At 36.1% G+C, this 17,417-nt stretch overlaps 1 protein-coding gene across 3 annotated transcripts in view; it reads right to left on the reverse strand.

The window, feature by feature from the left end:
• Nucleotides 1-323: 323 nt before the first annotated feature.
• The window catches only part of FGF10 (fibroblast growth factor 10), a 58,811-nt gene continuing 41,717 nt past the window's right edge, over nucleotides 324-17,417 (reverse strand). For all 3 annotated transcript variants that reach the window (XM_033086301.1, XM_033086300.1, XM_033086298.2), the window contains 2 exons: nucleotides 7,249-7,352; nucleotides 324-3,477 (listed from right to left, as the gene is read on the reverse strand). In XM_033086301.1, the coding sequence (XP_032942192.1) occupies nucleotides 3,280-3,477; nucleotides 7,249-7,352 (302 nt within the window). In that variant the 3' untranslated portion in view covers nucleotides 324-3,279. The remainder of the gene's footprint in view (nucleotides 3,478-7,248; nucleotides 7,353-17,417) is intronic.

A 17,417-nucleotide genomic window follows, 5' to 3' on the forward strand; every position in this document is an offset into this window, starting at 1 on the left:
TGAACTTTGTAACCTGAAATATCTTGAATAAAGCCTTATACAAAATGTAACTACTTTTCCATAACTAAAGTTTACTTAAAACAGTATTAGTACATGCTCTTCTTCCTAAACCCATTCAATCTTCATCAAACATGCTTCCTCTAAATTCATTGCTTTATTCCACTGTATAAAACCAGGTGGATTCAAATATAGGAAGAATCTGAAGCATTTGGTTTTATTAGTGTGGAGATAGTGGCCTCACACATTCAAAATATTAAAAATACTTAGAAATGCTCTAGTGATTTTTGTTTGGGGGACATACAGCACGAAATCACAGCCCATAATACAACAGATCTTTTTCTTTTTTATTTTTATTGTGCAGTACAATTTCAGGTTAATAAAACAAACAAAGACAATACTTTTATTCTCTAATCCCCACAGTTTATTATTTTTATTTAAATATAACATACTATACATTGTTGCTCAGTGATTTTGGTATCCCTTTTATTTTCTAAAACCCTTCCCCTGTTTTCCTTTTACTCAGGAGACTGTTATGCTCAGGGTGACAGAAAACAGAGCTTATGGTTGAGGATCTGGGATACTCTAATATCTGCAGTTTGCTCCCACTATAGTGGGTGTTACAGTATACCAAACACACAGGAATCATTGATTCCTTCAAGGGTTTTTTTATTTTGCTTGATTTTCAGAAACCACTCTTCATGTCACTAATGGCTCCTGGCTCACTTTGGGAAAGTGATATTTCCTGATCTTGTCGTTTGAGCAGCATGGTGTTTTGAGTACTATGATAATATTTATGCATAATCCTCCCCTGACCAAGTAATCTAGGTAATTCTATAAGAAGAGAATTTCATTTGTACCCTAAACGTTCCTTAAGTCGTCATTCAATACTGCATTCATCCAAACTCATACTGAAGGTTCAGTATGGGTGGTCCATTATGTCTTGTCAGTTTTAATTACTGATTACAAATTTAAACAACAGAAACTCGCTTTTATCATGGTAGTTAAGTTTTGCTGTGAGCAGCAATTACATTTAAAATCTGAAATTCTTATTTCTCTTTCTAGAAAAATGTAATTTGTGAAGAAGAAAACTGGAGATAAAGTACCATGAAATACAATATCAGAAATGAACTAAAAATATGTTGTCTCTCAAAGAATTCCTAGTTTTAAAAAGGCTGACTTTATTTAAGGACAGGAAATATAATCTGACCATTTTGTATTTTATGGGAAAGCTTTTTTTTTTGCTTTTTTTTAAAAAAAACCCAGCTAATATTTAAATAACAGATTAAGATTGAAGTGCTGGTTAAACATTGACTTAAATAAGTTATAGAAGGTTCCAACAACACCAGCCTTTATAGAGGTTAAACATTCTCAAAAAGACACATTAAGCAAGGCTCTCCTTTGTACCAAAATACAGTCTCCAAACAATAAAAATAAAACCAACTTTTTCACAACAAGAAATATTGAAGATAAACTGCAGCATCAATACAATCTTATAGTTATCATTAAAGTATTTAAAACAAAATAATATTATACTACTTTTGTTTCTTACTAAAGACACTGCAAAGGCTTATTTATTTATTTAGTGGAATACAATGTGAAGACAGTGGTACAAATTGTTTGATGTACTGTTTTCTATTTATCTGCTCTAACAAAATGAATCTCAATATGGTTACACCAGTGAGCTATCCAGAGCTCTCTAAAATTACTGAGTAAAGCAAAATATAAAACAAATCTTATGTACCTTTAATTGAACAGACTTCATATTATGCTTAACTTTATTATACTGCAGTTGCTCAAGTTAAGCCATGGGACGAGTAACACTTCATAAAAATGTGCTGGATATTATGTATTTCGAGCCTTCAGCTACTGTGATGGTTATGAAAGGCATGCTAAAGCTGGAAACCAGCACAGCTTTTTGGTTGGCTCTCATATATAATATACACGTGAGTAACAATCTCTGAAAAATGCATGAGCATGATTTTGGATCTCCTGTCTTGCAGTCCTTAGTTAGATACCACTCCCACTCTATGCCTGTGATTCTTCAAGTTGGTACCAAAGGCAAATGAGTTGAATAAGATTATCAACTGAATAAGGTGTGCAGGACTGTGTTGCCTTTTTGCTTCCCCTTCAGTGGTCAAATGTTACACTCAGGACTTACACACTTCTATTTTATTTTAACACTTGTGATTTTAATAGGGCTGACCACATCAGGGTTCCAGCCCAATGTGTGCTGCAGAATATCACACTGATAGCAATGTGCTAGATCCCTTAGATTTTGCTGAAATCAAAGTCAGATGAATGTACACACAGATGCATTGACACCCAAGCACAGATGTGGCCCCTTCTCTCAATTTCAAAATAGCAGAAAGACCCTTTGAACAAAGTATTTCTTGAAGGTTTTTCTTGAGTGCTGATAAGTACAAAAATTTCTCCACTATAAAGACACCCAATACCATAAATCCAAGCACTGCTTGTTTGGTCTTATGCTTAAGTGCAAGACAGTTTAGGAAAAAATGGAGTATACACTCTAAATTCTGCCTTTAAAGCCTTGTCTAATATCTATTCTCTGAGTACTTCTGAGGTTGTGGCATTTTAGTCTATCAACCTCTGTGTGAAGTACTAGGAAAAAGGGAAAATAAGAAAAAGCAAATGAGGAAACATTTCAAATAACAAAGATATTTAACATCCTATTAAATAAATAACTTAGAGAGAAATAAAAAGAAATGAATTTAGGACATACAAGCAAACCATACTATTCATTTTGTTAGAACAGTTATACACTACTTTGCTTATCCTATCCATTCATCCACAAGGCTTCTCCAGAAATGTCATTATTTGTGCATATGACCCAAGTGCTTCCAGTAAATGCTTGTGTGTCTAACTGTTCATTGAATCATTAGGCTTGAATGAGCAATTAAGGACTTTGATATGAGTTAGTATTCCATAAATAGCATTCCCCATGAAGATCACACAACAGATTGTCTTATGTCCATCAAGGTCTGTTGCAGTGATTAAAAAAAAAAAAAAAAAGTTCACACTGGCAATAAATTCCATCCCCTTTGATCCAGCTTCATTTGATTATAAGATATGACAACAAACTAAATAAAGGTATTTCATGTGCCAGCAATAAGTACAAAACCTTCAAAGGCTTCCCCTGCTCTCATTTCAAACATGCAGATGTCTGTGCTACTTCTTCGTATCTACTTTTTAAGAGAATTACCAAATATTCTTGACATAACAGCCTTTGGTTCAACTGCATCAAAAAAATGCTTTGTTTGTCTATGACATGACTACCATAGGAAGAAAGTGAGCTGAAGTGTTTTTCCTTCTTGTTTTCTGTCCTCTCTTCGTGGTTCCCCTCCCATTCAGGGCCACAAACATTTGCCTTCCATTGTGCTTCCAATTTAAGGACGCGTATGTGTTATATCCATTTTCTTCTATTCTTTCCTTCAATTTGCAGTCGCTATTAAACTCCTTCTGTTAAAAGAAGAGAAAAAACCACAAATTCAGAATAAACACAATATTTCAGCATACTGAAGGCAAACACTTTAAAAAAATGCTTCAAAAGATTGTAGACTTTTTTATGTGGCATTCTTTTAGGATTTTATAGTGCATTTAAATAAAAGTTTGACTGTGTCCACAGCATATAAAGCTGCATCAGTTAGACTGCAAACAGTGAAATTAAAAAAGATAAAATTAATTATTCAGTGCATAGATATAGAAGTTAAATTATATAATTCATTAAGAACTGAAAATCAACTTCTCTGTGGTGGAATATGGCAATAATATTAAATAAAATTCTCAGTCATAAACTCAAAAGTATGAGGAAGTAACCCTGGAATCTTTAATCACGTCAGTTCTAAGAAATATAATTATTAAATATCTTGAATGAGATTATTGATACCCTACATTAAACAAATATTGATGGTATAGGACTTTTTCTTATTTAAAGTAAGAATCTTTAGACCACATTGGTAATGAAAAAGGGCTTTTTTTTGATATGTGAAAGTCACTGTTATGTTGCTATTGGAATTGATGTGAGGCCTATTCACTTGGGTGACCCGAAAAGAGGCTCAGCCCAAAAAGGAATCATATATGATCCCATGTCTTACTGACTGAAAAAGGCTGGAAGTAATTTTATGTATGGGACCAGAGATTAAGGTTTTCTATTTTTAATGGAGAACCAGTTGTCAGGCTGTTAGAAGGAAACAAAAATACAAGCCTATGGGAACATGTAGGGGATACTACTTTTTTTCTAGACTGTTAAGTGTAATTTTACACCTTTCTGTACTGAAGTCAAGAATAGTTCTTTTCATAAACAAGTAATTCCTATGTATAAACGCATCCAACATAACAAACTATTTATATTGCATTTAGAAGACTTTTAGACGTCGCATGTTTGAAACATAATTAAATTAAAATGAAAAGTCAGCATATTTTTGCTTCTGCATTTCAGAAAATAAGATGTAATTTCACAGCTCATGAAGAAACAGGTCAGAATCTCAGAGTATGATGGACTAATTAGATGCACTATTTTTAATTTGATCATTAACTGATAAGAAATAAGTCTGAATAATCAACCAAGTTCCATGCTAGTGAAATCAGGTTAAAATATATTTCCATACCTATTAATTTAAATTAGAATTTTTAAACTAGTTAATGCCAAGTACTTTGATACAGTGAGAATTTTGTGTGTACAATTTATGTTTCCCTTAGCTGTGGCTATGACCATAGAAGACCTGTTTGGTGGAATTGCATACATTCAAATTCAATTTGACTCGAAAAGTGCTGTTTAATTTTAGGATTGGTAGTTATTTGAACAATGATCAGTGGGGAAGACGCTATGAAGGCAAGACCACTACAGACATTGCTTACACTCACAAAGATATCATATAGATAATTTCCCAGTTTTTTCTGTAATATGTCACCTCTGGAGTCAAAGTATAAAAAAGGCAGGTGCTCATCAATCACAATTCTAAACCACAGTAACTTCTCTTATCTGCCTATTTGTTAAAGAAGCTTAAATAAGTTCATTTTGTTAAAGAAACCGAATAGTGAGTCTTTTTTTTTTCTCTCATTTTAACCAAAACCAGTCAAATGGAAAAGTATTTGATTGACATAGAAGGAGTTTTGCTTGTTTTCCTAGATGCAAAATTGTACTCAAATCCAACTTTTACTTCTATTTTTAGACACTAGAGAAAAGATGATGTTGTGATGTGCTTAAGAAGTCTTACTGGCAGGGTTCTGAGTGCTACACACTTTGCTCATCTCAAACAAATTTCAGCATAAGCCTGCACCAAGGTCTATTGTGCACGTGCTCAAGGGTGTTTTCACAATTTTTATTGGTTCTGGTATTCATATCCATCTGCAAGCTGCCACACTGTAGTAATATGAGGCTAACTGCAAGTCCTGGGATTATGGGAAAAATAATAACAGAAGCATTCTTGAAATTGCAAAAGTATTATGGAATAGGCTTTGATAAATCATTATGCTGTAATTTTATGATGTGAATATTGAAAAATTATCTCAGCTGGAATTAAAAAAAAAGGCTTCCCACATTCGTATCTTCCTGTCAACACTATTTCTAATACACTATGAATTACTGAATCTTATGGCAGCAATTTCCATCTATGGTACATGAAAGCTGCTTCAATGTCTTTTGTACATATATAGTGCTGGGATAGACTCTAAACAGACTCTCACCACACTAGGCAAGGCTAAAAATTGGGATAAGAAATCCTGTCTTGGGCTTTGGGATGGACCATCACAAAAGACTGAAGCGCTCAACTGAGATGTGTGAATTGAAGGTGGTGATTTATGCTAAAACCTTCATCTACATACAGAAGCATACCCATGATCAATGAATGTACTGAGTAAATCAGTACATAGTTTTCTCTCTCAATAAGCACTAATCATTCAGTATTTCTGACCAGTATAAATCTAGAAATTAAATCTGCATTTACAGGAATATAAGAAAAATTTCTTTGTTCTGGTCTTTCCTTAATATGATTCTTTGACACTGTCATAGAGTTTAGAAAATCAGAAGTATATGTTGCTGAACCAGGAGTGACTAGCCACAGTGCAGATGAGGGAGGACAGTTTATATAGTTTGTATGAACTAAACACACTCTGTAGAAATGTTTATTTTAAAAAGAAGGCCAAATGACTATAGGCCCCTTGAGTCTCACTTGACATTATTCACTGTTTTCAGCAGAAATGGGAGATCTAGCTACATTGCTCAATGGTAAATGTAGTGCCTATATGTGACTTCCCTTCCATAAAGGATATGGATGATCTAAATATGAAGCAACCTGCGGAATGGCTCATAACCTTTCCAGGAACTGGAACAACATTGCAAAATTGTAAACCAAACCAGATGTAATTCCAGAACAATCTAGTGGTTTGTATAATCATGCGGATGTTTGAGGATATATTTGAATTTGATTGTTAGATTTATAGATCATAGTGCTTTCTATTAAAAATATTTGGACAGATTCTGGGTTTTTCTTTGGGTTTGTTTTGTGGGTTGTTTTTTTGTTTTGGTTTTTTTTGTTTGTTTGTTTGTTTGGTCAATTATTTCTGAGTTTTGTTGTTTGGACTTTTCCCCCCTGAAAGTATCAGTAACCCTAAACTTAAATTTAAAATTTAAAATTAAAATTAAGTACATATGGACAACTTTCAAGTGAGACCTGAATTCTGCTCAGATAATTAAATTCATGTTACTGATATTAAATTCATGTCTCTCTGTTCTGTCCATAATATTAACCATTAATCAGTATAGTCATCTTAAAGCCTACTACTCTAGGAATCTTCTTCAAAGTTTTAATTTAATGATTTGGTGTGTTTACTCAAGCAGCTCAAGTTTCCATGATTTCAGGCCCACTTTATCCCTCTCTCCACCCTTGAATTTCTGCTAAGTGTGATTGCACTGCAGAAAAAACAAGAAAAAAAAGCCTTAAAGATAACAATTTGTGAGACCCTCTCTACTGAAAACTCCTTAATAAGCAGTGTGACTGAGGCAATAAGTATGATAAATCCCAACAGCTATGTTGGTATGACATGAGCTTATCAAACAACAGGAAGCTTGCGGAGAGGGATGATCCTGGTTTATCAGAGGATGAAATTTTGATGAACAGATCATTTCAGCTCTAATTAGTAGCAACACACAGACAAAAAGTGTCTTCACTAGGCAAGACAGGGAACTGTGCTGACTCCTGAAATAATTTTGGAATGTAAAAAGGTACTTACAGAGCCGTAGACTTTTCCTTTTTTGTTCATGGCTAAATAGTAGTTGCTCTTAATAGACTTAACCGCCACAACTCCAATTTCTACGGATGTTATCTCCAATATGCCTAAAAAATAAAGTTGAGTTATTTAGTCACTTTGTTACAGGATTTTCTCACTATAGAGAAGACAACAAACTTGAAAAATACTAGACTTATAATATTTAGAATCAACGGACCAAAAAATTCAGCAGAAATACTCTTTAAACCACTGCAAGAATATACAAACATGTGTTTCCTATCCCTGTATTTTAAACCCCATAGATACTGAAATAACCCCATTCTTCTTAGGATACATTTTACTAAAATTTGTCAGAAGAGACATTAAAACCACAGCATCAAATTAAATATATAGCATATGTCAATAGAATATTGGATTTGCCCCAATCTTTAAAACCCTTGTTAAACAATTCCTTTCAGAACATTTAGATAAACTAAATCTCTTGGTTGCACTGAGCTGATAAATTCACTTTTGGCAAGTGTGTTGACAATGTGGGAAATAGTAAGACCAACACTAATGACCACACCATCTTTGTCTTCCAGATATCAGAAACATTTTGCTCTGTTCGTCATAAATATGATTTTTCCACCCCTTTCCACCCCTGCATGGCTCAAAGGACCTTTAATGGGAGAAACACCTTTTCATGTTTGTTTTCTGCCCAGGAGCATACTGATTTCAGAGTAGGAGACTGCATGCCTGGCTCCAACATTTCTTCTGCTCTCATGAAATTTATGTAGCAATAGTTGGATCAATGGCCTGGCTAACTCAGCGTGCTACACTAAGGGTGTACCGATAGAGAAATTACAGGAGGGGCAGAACTCCTTCTTGATTGGGTTGTGGTAGCTTACAAGTACCAGGGACATGCCACTGATAGAGGCAGATGAACGAGTCCGTATTTGCAGGGCCCTAATCTGTATTGTTCTTAAAAAATTGCTCATTTTCACAGAAAAGAAAAGCCAAAGTTGCTTTCTTGATCTTCTGAGAGAGAATTGCTATAGAGGACTGAGCAGCTCTCCCACGGGACATCTGCTAAAGTAATTGTGCTCAAAATCAGAGCAAAGTGGACTAGCTTGTGGATGGTAAGCTATCATGGGGCAAGAATGTGGTGTAAACAACACCATGAGTAACATTTTTAAATTTTTTTTATATTTTCCATGCCAAAAAGTGATGAGAAGAATTCAGTTAATTCTTTCTACAAAATTGTATTCTGAACTATGTCTGGGTCCATTTCTAACACCAGTAACAAGACAAAAAAAACAACCAAACCAAAACACAAAGAAGCAAGAAAAATACCGGCATAATATGTGCCATTATATATTTTTATGTTGAAAGGGATTGAGCTGGTTTAGATTTTGCCACAACATCCTTGTAACAATAACATCATAGTAGGCTATTTTGATTACTTATTTCATTAAGAGCTGAAGGAAATTAGAAACTTGTAGACAATTAACCCATTTTAAGTGACCTGCACCTATATGATGGACATCAATGCTTTTCAGCAAAATACTTAAACACAAGTACTCCTACAATTAATGAAAATATATTTTGTTTTTTTCTGGTAAAGTTTGTTTGCAATTTCATGCTCCATTATATTCTCAGTGGAGCAACTGTAAGGAAGTCCTGAAGAGAAATGTTAGTACATTTACATTATATCCACAACAAGTAGCTTGATTATCGCTGGTTAAGCTATTTAGTTGTAGGAAATACAGCAGAATTGTTCCAAATTATTATCAGATTGATAATATCATCACTAATGATCCCAGATTTATCCTCTCTGAGAGTGTGCTTGAAAGTTGAAAAAATGTATAATTTCTGTTGACAATTTTGCACATTCTGTGTTCTACACTATTTCTTTTGGGACAAGTGGATATCTTAATGGATGTTTTCTTTCAAATGCATTTAATCTTGATCTGTTAACCCTTCAGTGATAGGGTCCTAATTTGATATTTTGCTACTCTCTGTAGTCCTCCAAGAGTTACCTGCTAGTTCCAATCACAATTGCAATCTAGATTTTGTCTAGATTGCGAATTATTTTCTGCTATTTACAGATTTTTCCATGGGAAGAATCTCTAATTTGATAAAAATCTTTTGAAGGCAATAGGAGTCTTTCATTAGTTTTAGTGATGTAGACAAATTTCAAAAGTCAGCAAGAGAGCACGTACTCATCTGACATGAATCTGCAAGAAAGCCTAAGATTTTTTAGAATTTTGAAATAACTTAATTTGAATAAAAATAAGTAAAATGCACTTGATGTAGGGGTGAAAATATTAATTTGATTATTCTTGAAGTATTATTAAATTCATCAGGAATATATTAAAAAAGGAAATTGAGAATACAGCATGAAGCTTAAAATGACAGTGTTTTCCTCTTTTTTTTTTTTTTTAATTTCTTATTTTATTCCCATCAGTGGTAACCTTTCGCTGGAGCTTTTTTCTTTTCTCTGTGACTGAAACAAAAAAAAAAGCATTTCAACATGCTTCCTTGCATGCTTCTTGTATCTGATTTTATACCATTGCTTGGTCTTAGGTATTCCCATGCCTTAACACTTTGCTACAAGAAGATATGTAAGGTAAGTAATTTCCATTATATGATCTGATTTGTAATTATTCTTGATAATAAGTAGTACAAAAAAAAAAAATGTTATTGGGACAAAAGTCTTAGGAGTTATTTATTCTGGTTTCAAGCTTCTTAGGAACATGGAAATGAAAATAAATTAATTAGAAATACTAAAATGCTCTGGCCTCTATTATGGTTTTAAACCAGATAGCACACTATTATTTTACAGCCATAACTCTGTAAAACCCTACAATTACAACTAATCCCCATTGACCACATCCATTGTAAAAACATAGCTTTCAATACCCAAACCATTTCCAATTCATTATAACTAGAAAGATTTCAAATATCAACTTGTGATGTGCCCTGTAGCTATGCATGTGCTGTCTTTACAGGTCCCAAAGGCTTTAAACATATTCCCAACAGAACCCAAATGAATTTAACTTAAATAAACTGCATTTTTATAGTTTATAAAAGTGATCATTATGCACATTACAATGCAACAGAAACCAGTTTGTCTTCTTGCTTAGAAACTACAGTAATTTCACGACTATAAGGCACACCCTTTTGACTAAAATTTTCCCCCAAACCTGGAAGTGCATCTTATAGTCTGGTGCGCCTTATCTGATGGACAAAGTTGCGACATTTGCCACCCTGGAACTGTGAGCCGTGAGCCGTGGGGGGAGCCGGCAGTGCCGCGGCAGCCGGGTGGAGGCGGGCCCGGGGGCCCACAGCACCGCCCCTGACGGGTACAGGCAGGTCCCGGGGGCCAATGGCTGCCGGCTTGAGGCGGGGCCTCATCCAGCAACCGCATGGGGGGAGCTGGGGGCGGAGCCTCACTGAAAAAAAAAGTGCGCCTTATAGTCCTGTGCGCCTTATATGATCTACAAAGTTGTGAATTTTGCCGACTCTCGGGGGGTGCACCTTATAGTCTGGTGCGCCTTATGGTCGTGAAATTACTGTAAATGAAATTATGCTAAGTAACTTGACAGAATATCAGATCTGTTGTCAAGGCAGAAGTGCAGTGATGCAGACAGTCTGCAGCAAGAAGAAACACTTGACTCTGGGACCAAGTTCAACTTCTTTGCAGTGTGAGGCAGTGGTCATTTTTGTGTAGTTGTATCATTTGTTCTGGTATCTCTCTTAAGGAGTTCTTATAAACACATTTACAACATATCCAACACTAGTTGCAGTCCTCTCTACGTAGAAGAACAGAACCACCATCCATCTTCCTACACCCTTCAGAGATTATCTCGTAGCAATCCACAAACAATCCCTCCCTCCTTTGAGTTTTGTTCTGATTGCAAAAGTATTGTAGATGAAGAGTGAGTTCAGCTGGATAGAATGTGGTGATGACTGAGAGCTTGTGAAACCTTTTGGTTTCCCACAGGGTAAGAAGCAGCTGCTGGGCCCATGAAGGAAACTGCAGCTCTTGGTAGGTAACTGGAGAAGACAGGGCTTGGGGTCACTGCATGTGGGAATAAACTGGCTTTTCACAGCTTTGCGCTGTGCTTGATGTTGAAAGGGAGCTTAAGATAGAAATCACACAACTGACAGTGCCACAATTATGGGCAGAAATCTCAAATAATAACCAACCTGAACCATAACCTAAGTTTTGCCTTAAAAATAAAAGTTTATTCTAAGTTAAACCAGTTCTGTAGCTTTTATTAACACTTCATATTTTTTGAAACTGCCATTGTTCCTACTCTAGATTAGAAATGTACTGGAGGATCACAGTCTGCTAATGCGTAATATTTAGATCAACCATAACCAAAATATTAATGTCCCATGGACTTTTCTGTGACCACATCTAATTTGGATAAGCCTGAGAAATGCATCAAAACTTCTGGAAGATTATTGTAACAATACCTCTGAGCCTTTTTATATCAGCATAGATTCAGCATAAGATGTGCATAAAAATCACATAAAAGACTAATTATTAGAGCCCATTTTTAGATCCACACAGTCTGTAGCATCTTCTTTTTTATCTTCTACTGCTTTTATGGTTTTAATTTCAGAGCAGAGCACAGATGCCTCAATCAATGGTTCGCTGTAGACCAAGCAAATCAAAGAGTGGAACCTGGGGTGAGAGAACCCCTTAGTGATCAATAGTGAGAGCTGTTAGTTAGCAAAGGAGGAGTTTAGGTTTAGCAACAAAATTGTCAGGAATCAATTTAGCTAGTATTCTTCCTGACATGTAACAGACACAATTACTTCAGGATCACAATTAGCCTACATTTTTCCCTCTGGTCAGTGAAGACAGGCAGCTTCAAAGGGCAGTTCTAAACACCACCACCCCTTCTATTAAGTTTCCGAAGCTAGATGGGTTAAACTGAAGCAAAGGAAACGATGGAAGTGACATTGAGGACAAATCTATGTTGTCAGTTATGATGAGTTCAGATGTTCCCTCAAGGACACCATGTCTGTCACTTTCATCACTAACACACAAGCATGCAATCAGATTTAGCCGAAGTGCTAGGGAATAGAAACATGTTTGCTACCTTCAGATGGACTTAATTCACACTGTTGAGATGGGATGGCTACACAAAGGACCAACTGTACCTGGTTCTGTTAATCAGAGCTCAGATTTCTTGAGCTTTGTGTTTTGAGCCAAGATGGGAAGACATGTAAACAGCTGCATGAATGTTGATGGAAAATGTTGATGTCTGAGCATCTCAGCCTGCTTGACCCCACACTGCAGGATTTGGTAACTTTTAAATTAGACACAGACAGTGCAGGAATACATTATCTGATCTGGTTTTGGGACAGAGAAGCTATAAGTGACGACTCGTACTAACCAAGGAAGAGTAGTGACTCCTATGCCAAGAGGAAAAATGGAAAACAAAACACCACCATCACAGTATAGTACATATGATTAGATACAGGGTTTTAGTTATCTGATTAGATTTCTTGACAAAGATGGCTAAAGAGTTTCAGGCTTCCCTTCCCCAGCTTCTTTTTCCTGTCTCTGTGCTGAAGTTCACCAGCCCTTCAGATGTAACTGTTTGTGGAGCAGCATTATAAACAAAATCACTAGAATTATCTGGCTTGGAAAAAACTTTCAATAGAAAACAAATCAACCTAAAACTCTAAGGACTAAACAATCCAAGTTTTTGCAGTCAGTTTTAGTAGTATATATTTTCTAGACCTTCTAGTGCTCTCTTTTTGGTCTCTTTCCAGTTGGCTAGTTTTTTTGAACTGAGGTGCCCAAGACTGGACCAATGTTCTAACTAAGGCCTGATGGGTACTGACTTGAGCAGAATGACTACTTCATGTGTTTATAAGGAAACCTGGATCCTATTCCAAATCCTAATCGAAACTTGGCAGTCCATGTATGTTTCCATTTTGTAGACAGGACCAGGCACTCAGGACTTCTGCCAAGTCTTAAATTTCCATGTCTCCACAGAAACATGCAGGAGAATGGAAAGCTTGTAAGTGAGTAGTACAGCTCAGGACATTTTTTGAGGGCTGTATGAATCTGCCTATTTCAACCTGGGTGAAATCTCAAATTATCTTTCACACTCATGATTACTATATTCACCTCCTGCATTTTACCTCTTGCATAAGATTCAAGGTGAATAAGTTTAACTGGAAGAAACTGAGTAGAGGTAAGGCTATTCCACTCAATGTCCATCCTAACAGACTAGGGAGGGATATCAGACAGTTGCACTGCAGAAGAAACAGTTCAAGTGCATGATGACTGACAGAAGCATCTGTATATCACCTGCAATCTGTGCTTTCCCTCCTGGGGAAGGGAGGAGTTTCTAGCTGGATGGAATGTATTGACAAAAGAACTAATGGGCGCAAATTAGCTAACAGATACAATACCTGTATTTGCAAATGGAGTACAAATGACAACTAAATGGCACCAAACAGTATTTAGGCACTGACAGTATAAGCAGATGGAAGTGAGCCTGGGTGCTAAAGCAGTCACAGTATATACAAACAGATGAAAAAATCTTATGAGGCATTGTATAGATGTTGTGGGACAGGAAGCCCAGTGTGCTGCAGATGTTCTCTGCAATTTGTCTACCAACAATCTTCATACAAGTTTGTTGTCTGCTGCTGAGACTGTCTGACACATACTGTGGCTTTTGTTCTAACTAAGGCTGCTAGAAGAACAGCTAAGTGGGACAACAGCTCTCTTTCATCAATTTTGTTTCATTTTGGACCACATTTGATCTTATGATGGATCTTGACTCCCCTTTGTGAAAGAAAACAGGACCAGAAAAATATGGACTGCTATTTTCTCATGTGAAACACTTATCTTATAGTTGAAGGTAGGACGCAGAAGCATAACTACCTGCATAGCTATCACAAAGCTTGGCAGTGTGCACTGCACTGCATGTGGCAGGTAGGATCTCCTCCTGAGTCTCTATGTGCATAATAACTTAATACTGGGGTAAAATAGAAAAAAAATCACAAAATTCTACAGGCTCCTCTTTAAAATGCCATGACTAAGAACAATTTCTAGCAGTATTTTGTTACTGCTATGCTTCTCTGGGAAAAAAATAGATGCTTTTAGTGTTTTCCCTGCGAATCAGAAAGTTGCCAAACACACTAATCCACAACATCAATTAGTTGTTGGTTCTAATAGTTTATGTCTGTCTTTGCCTCACACGGCTAAAAGGAATCCATGGTATTTTAAAATATGGGATCCACATGTTTATAATGAAAGATTACCCCTGGACAGCTATAATGATCATTCTTTTTTACATAATTATATTTGGTGGTAGTTACTCATCAACACTTTCAGCAGTTTTCTTCTGCAATGCCACAAATATTCCTAATGTTACTTGATCATTATAATCTCTTTTGCGAGAAAACTTTATAAGGACTCTGGGAACAGAACGAACATCTGAGAAGTGTAGATTAGGCCGGCTGTATGGTATGGGTGATCAGGATTTAGAAAATCAATGCAAACAGTATTTCACTGTACCTAAAAATTCCTTAATTTTTTAGATATTAAATTCCTCACATCTGTTTTCTGTCCCTTCCTGCTTTTTTTCTCCAGATTTTTTTTTCTCAGACAGCCTGGATATGGTCAAATAAAAGCCAGATCTCTGACCTTAATACTTATATTTATACAGTTCGGGACAATGTTGTATATGATTTGATGGATGATTTTAAATAGCTCATAACCTGGTTGGTACTTTGCAATAGAAACTACTGTCTAAACTTTTTCAGACAAAATATTTACTGAAAGACATAATTTTTATAAAAATTGTTGTTCAGCAGTCTTGGAGTAAAGGAAGAGAAATTAACTGTATGTTGTTACTATATGAGAAGATATTAAGGCCAGCAGTTTAGCAGCTGAAAAGAACCTGATGACCTCTGATCACCAGTTTACTGAAACATCCATTAGTTGCATTGCTTTCTCTGACATAAATAATTTTGTGTATTTAATTCATTCTAAGTGACAACCAATCAAAAAGTCACCATTCAGTATTCATTATTCTTGTTACAATGCCATGTGACCCACTTCTCAATATTTAATGCTAGATTTATACTTTGTCATACCTATTTTGTACACTGTACATTTCTTTCTTCATCAAAGGTATGCAGTAAAAGCATATAACAAGGTTTGTACTCCTGCAAACGTATGTAAACTATGGCCTGCTACAGTGCAAGCACCTGATATATGTCTTTCACAGTGTTTTCATCTTTAATACTTGACTGTCTCTAACCTGGTTAGACCTGGTATCTTCAGACTGCTAGTACAAACAGTTCTTTTTAAACTTTGATGAGCACTGATAAGTGCTGTCTTCTTAAGCATTCATTCAACACCTCATAAAAAAGCAGGATTACAAAATCGTCAATCTTGCACAGCAACTTAAAAGGCTGATCTGAAGAGCACAATCACTTCACACCCTTCTGCTTTCATTATCTTCAAGTCTCCTTCTATATTGTTTCCATCTTCCCTGCTGACATCCTCAGATAACAGCTAACAAGCATGTTTTGCACACAGGATTATGTGATCTAATTGCACGTGCTTGCAACTCATGTCTTGTCCTTTTATAAAAACTATGATTCCCTAGCCTGGATTGCTGAAATTTTTTGGGGTTCCTTTTCCTTGAACTGCGTAAGTGTGAGCACAAACATTCACAAACCTATGCTAAGAACACATAAAAGACAATCCACAAACTTTGACACATTATTTCCAGTTTTTCTGATCAACATTCTGTAATTTAACAGCACAAATCTCACTCAGCCAACCAACCCCTCATCTGACAGTGAGTGTGATTTGTGCTGTCACACCAGCAGAATCTGTGTCAGGAAACATGTAGAGGGCAGGCAAAGATTGTCCCATTTTCTCTATATATTTCTGTGTGAAGTAGAGATATCTTTGCTTACACCACTGTCTAACACTGAAAAGAGAGCCTGTCCCTAGGCCATTTGATGAAAACTGTGTGTCAGTCATAGCCACACCTTCTAGCTGGTCTGCAGTGCCCCTGAGAGGACTTGGCCCAATTTTCCTCAGAATATTACCTACAGAGACCTTACCTGTATGCCAGACACACCTGTGGATTTTCTGTTCTGAGAGTCTCACGTGTTGTGAAGACTACCAGCCCAGTTTGCACTTAGTGTAGTCTGATGGCAAGATCACGTAGGCGCTGCTTTGCAAGGCCTGGCACCAAACTGCTAAAAACCAAAGGAACTAAGACTGGCTTGGTCTTGCTTATGTGGTCCCTGCAGTGAATTATGTTGAAAATTTTATGGAAGTTGATCCCAGTAAAAAATAGTTCATGCCAAATGATGCTAAGTGTGAACTACCGTGTGCAGTGTAAAACAGGATTACTGTATGCAACAGTCATCTTGGGAAATATGTTATTGCTGTAGACCTGCAGAGAGCTTTGGAGATGAGCAGCTGAAACACAGAGTTTCCATATAATGGGATTTTGCATGAATGTCAGATCAGTGGTGAGCATGCTACTTGTACAGCCTACGCACAGACACTAAATGCAAAACTACCTACAGTTGCTTGTGCATGATCAACTCAATAATTGTATTCCAGGTTCCATCAATTTTTCTATTTTTCTAGATGCTGTGTAGCTGAAGTATAGAAGACAATAAATAAACAAGGTATGAGTTAAAAATAGGGGGAAAAAAGTAATATTTTTTCTTGGGAAAGTAAGCAACAAAGTCCTGGTATTTTCTGTCCTCAGCGTATTCATTACTGATTTATGGTAAAGCCATGAAAGCCATGCTGATTACACTAAATTATTCAGGGTACTAAATCTGAAGGAATTGGGAATAATTGGAAAAGACTCTCAGAACCTAAAATGATAAGCCACTAAAATAAAAAATTCAGTGTAGGTGAATGTTGTATAAACAGGAAAAATAACGCGGGTTATAAACATGGTTATAAACATGAAATGTGTTACAGAATGGTTTATGCCTGAGCTGCTAGTTCTTGGTCTTATAATAGGTACTAAAAAAATTAGGAATGCTTAGGAAATTAAAAATACAGCCACCAAGTTTAAATCCATCCATGATTATATTTTGAACGCAAATGCTATCCTTGTCTCTTGTCTCATAAAAGATAGAACAGAACTGGAAAAGCTACAGGAAAGAGC

Source organism: Catharus ustulatus, chromosome Z (assembly GCF_009819885.2).
Source record: "Catharus ustulatus isolate bCatUst1 chromosome Z, bCatUst1.pri.v2, whole genome shotgun sequence".
Taxonomy (NCBI): domain Eukaryota; kingdom Metazoa; phylum Chordata; class Aves; order Passeriformes; family Turdidae; genus Catharus; species Catharus ustulatus.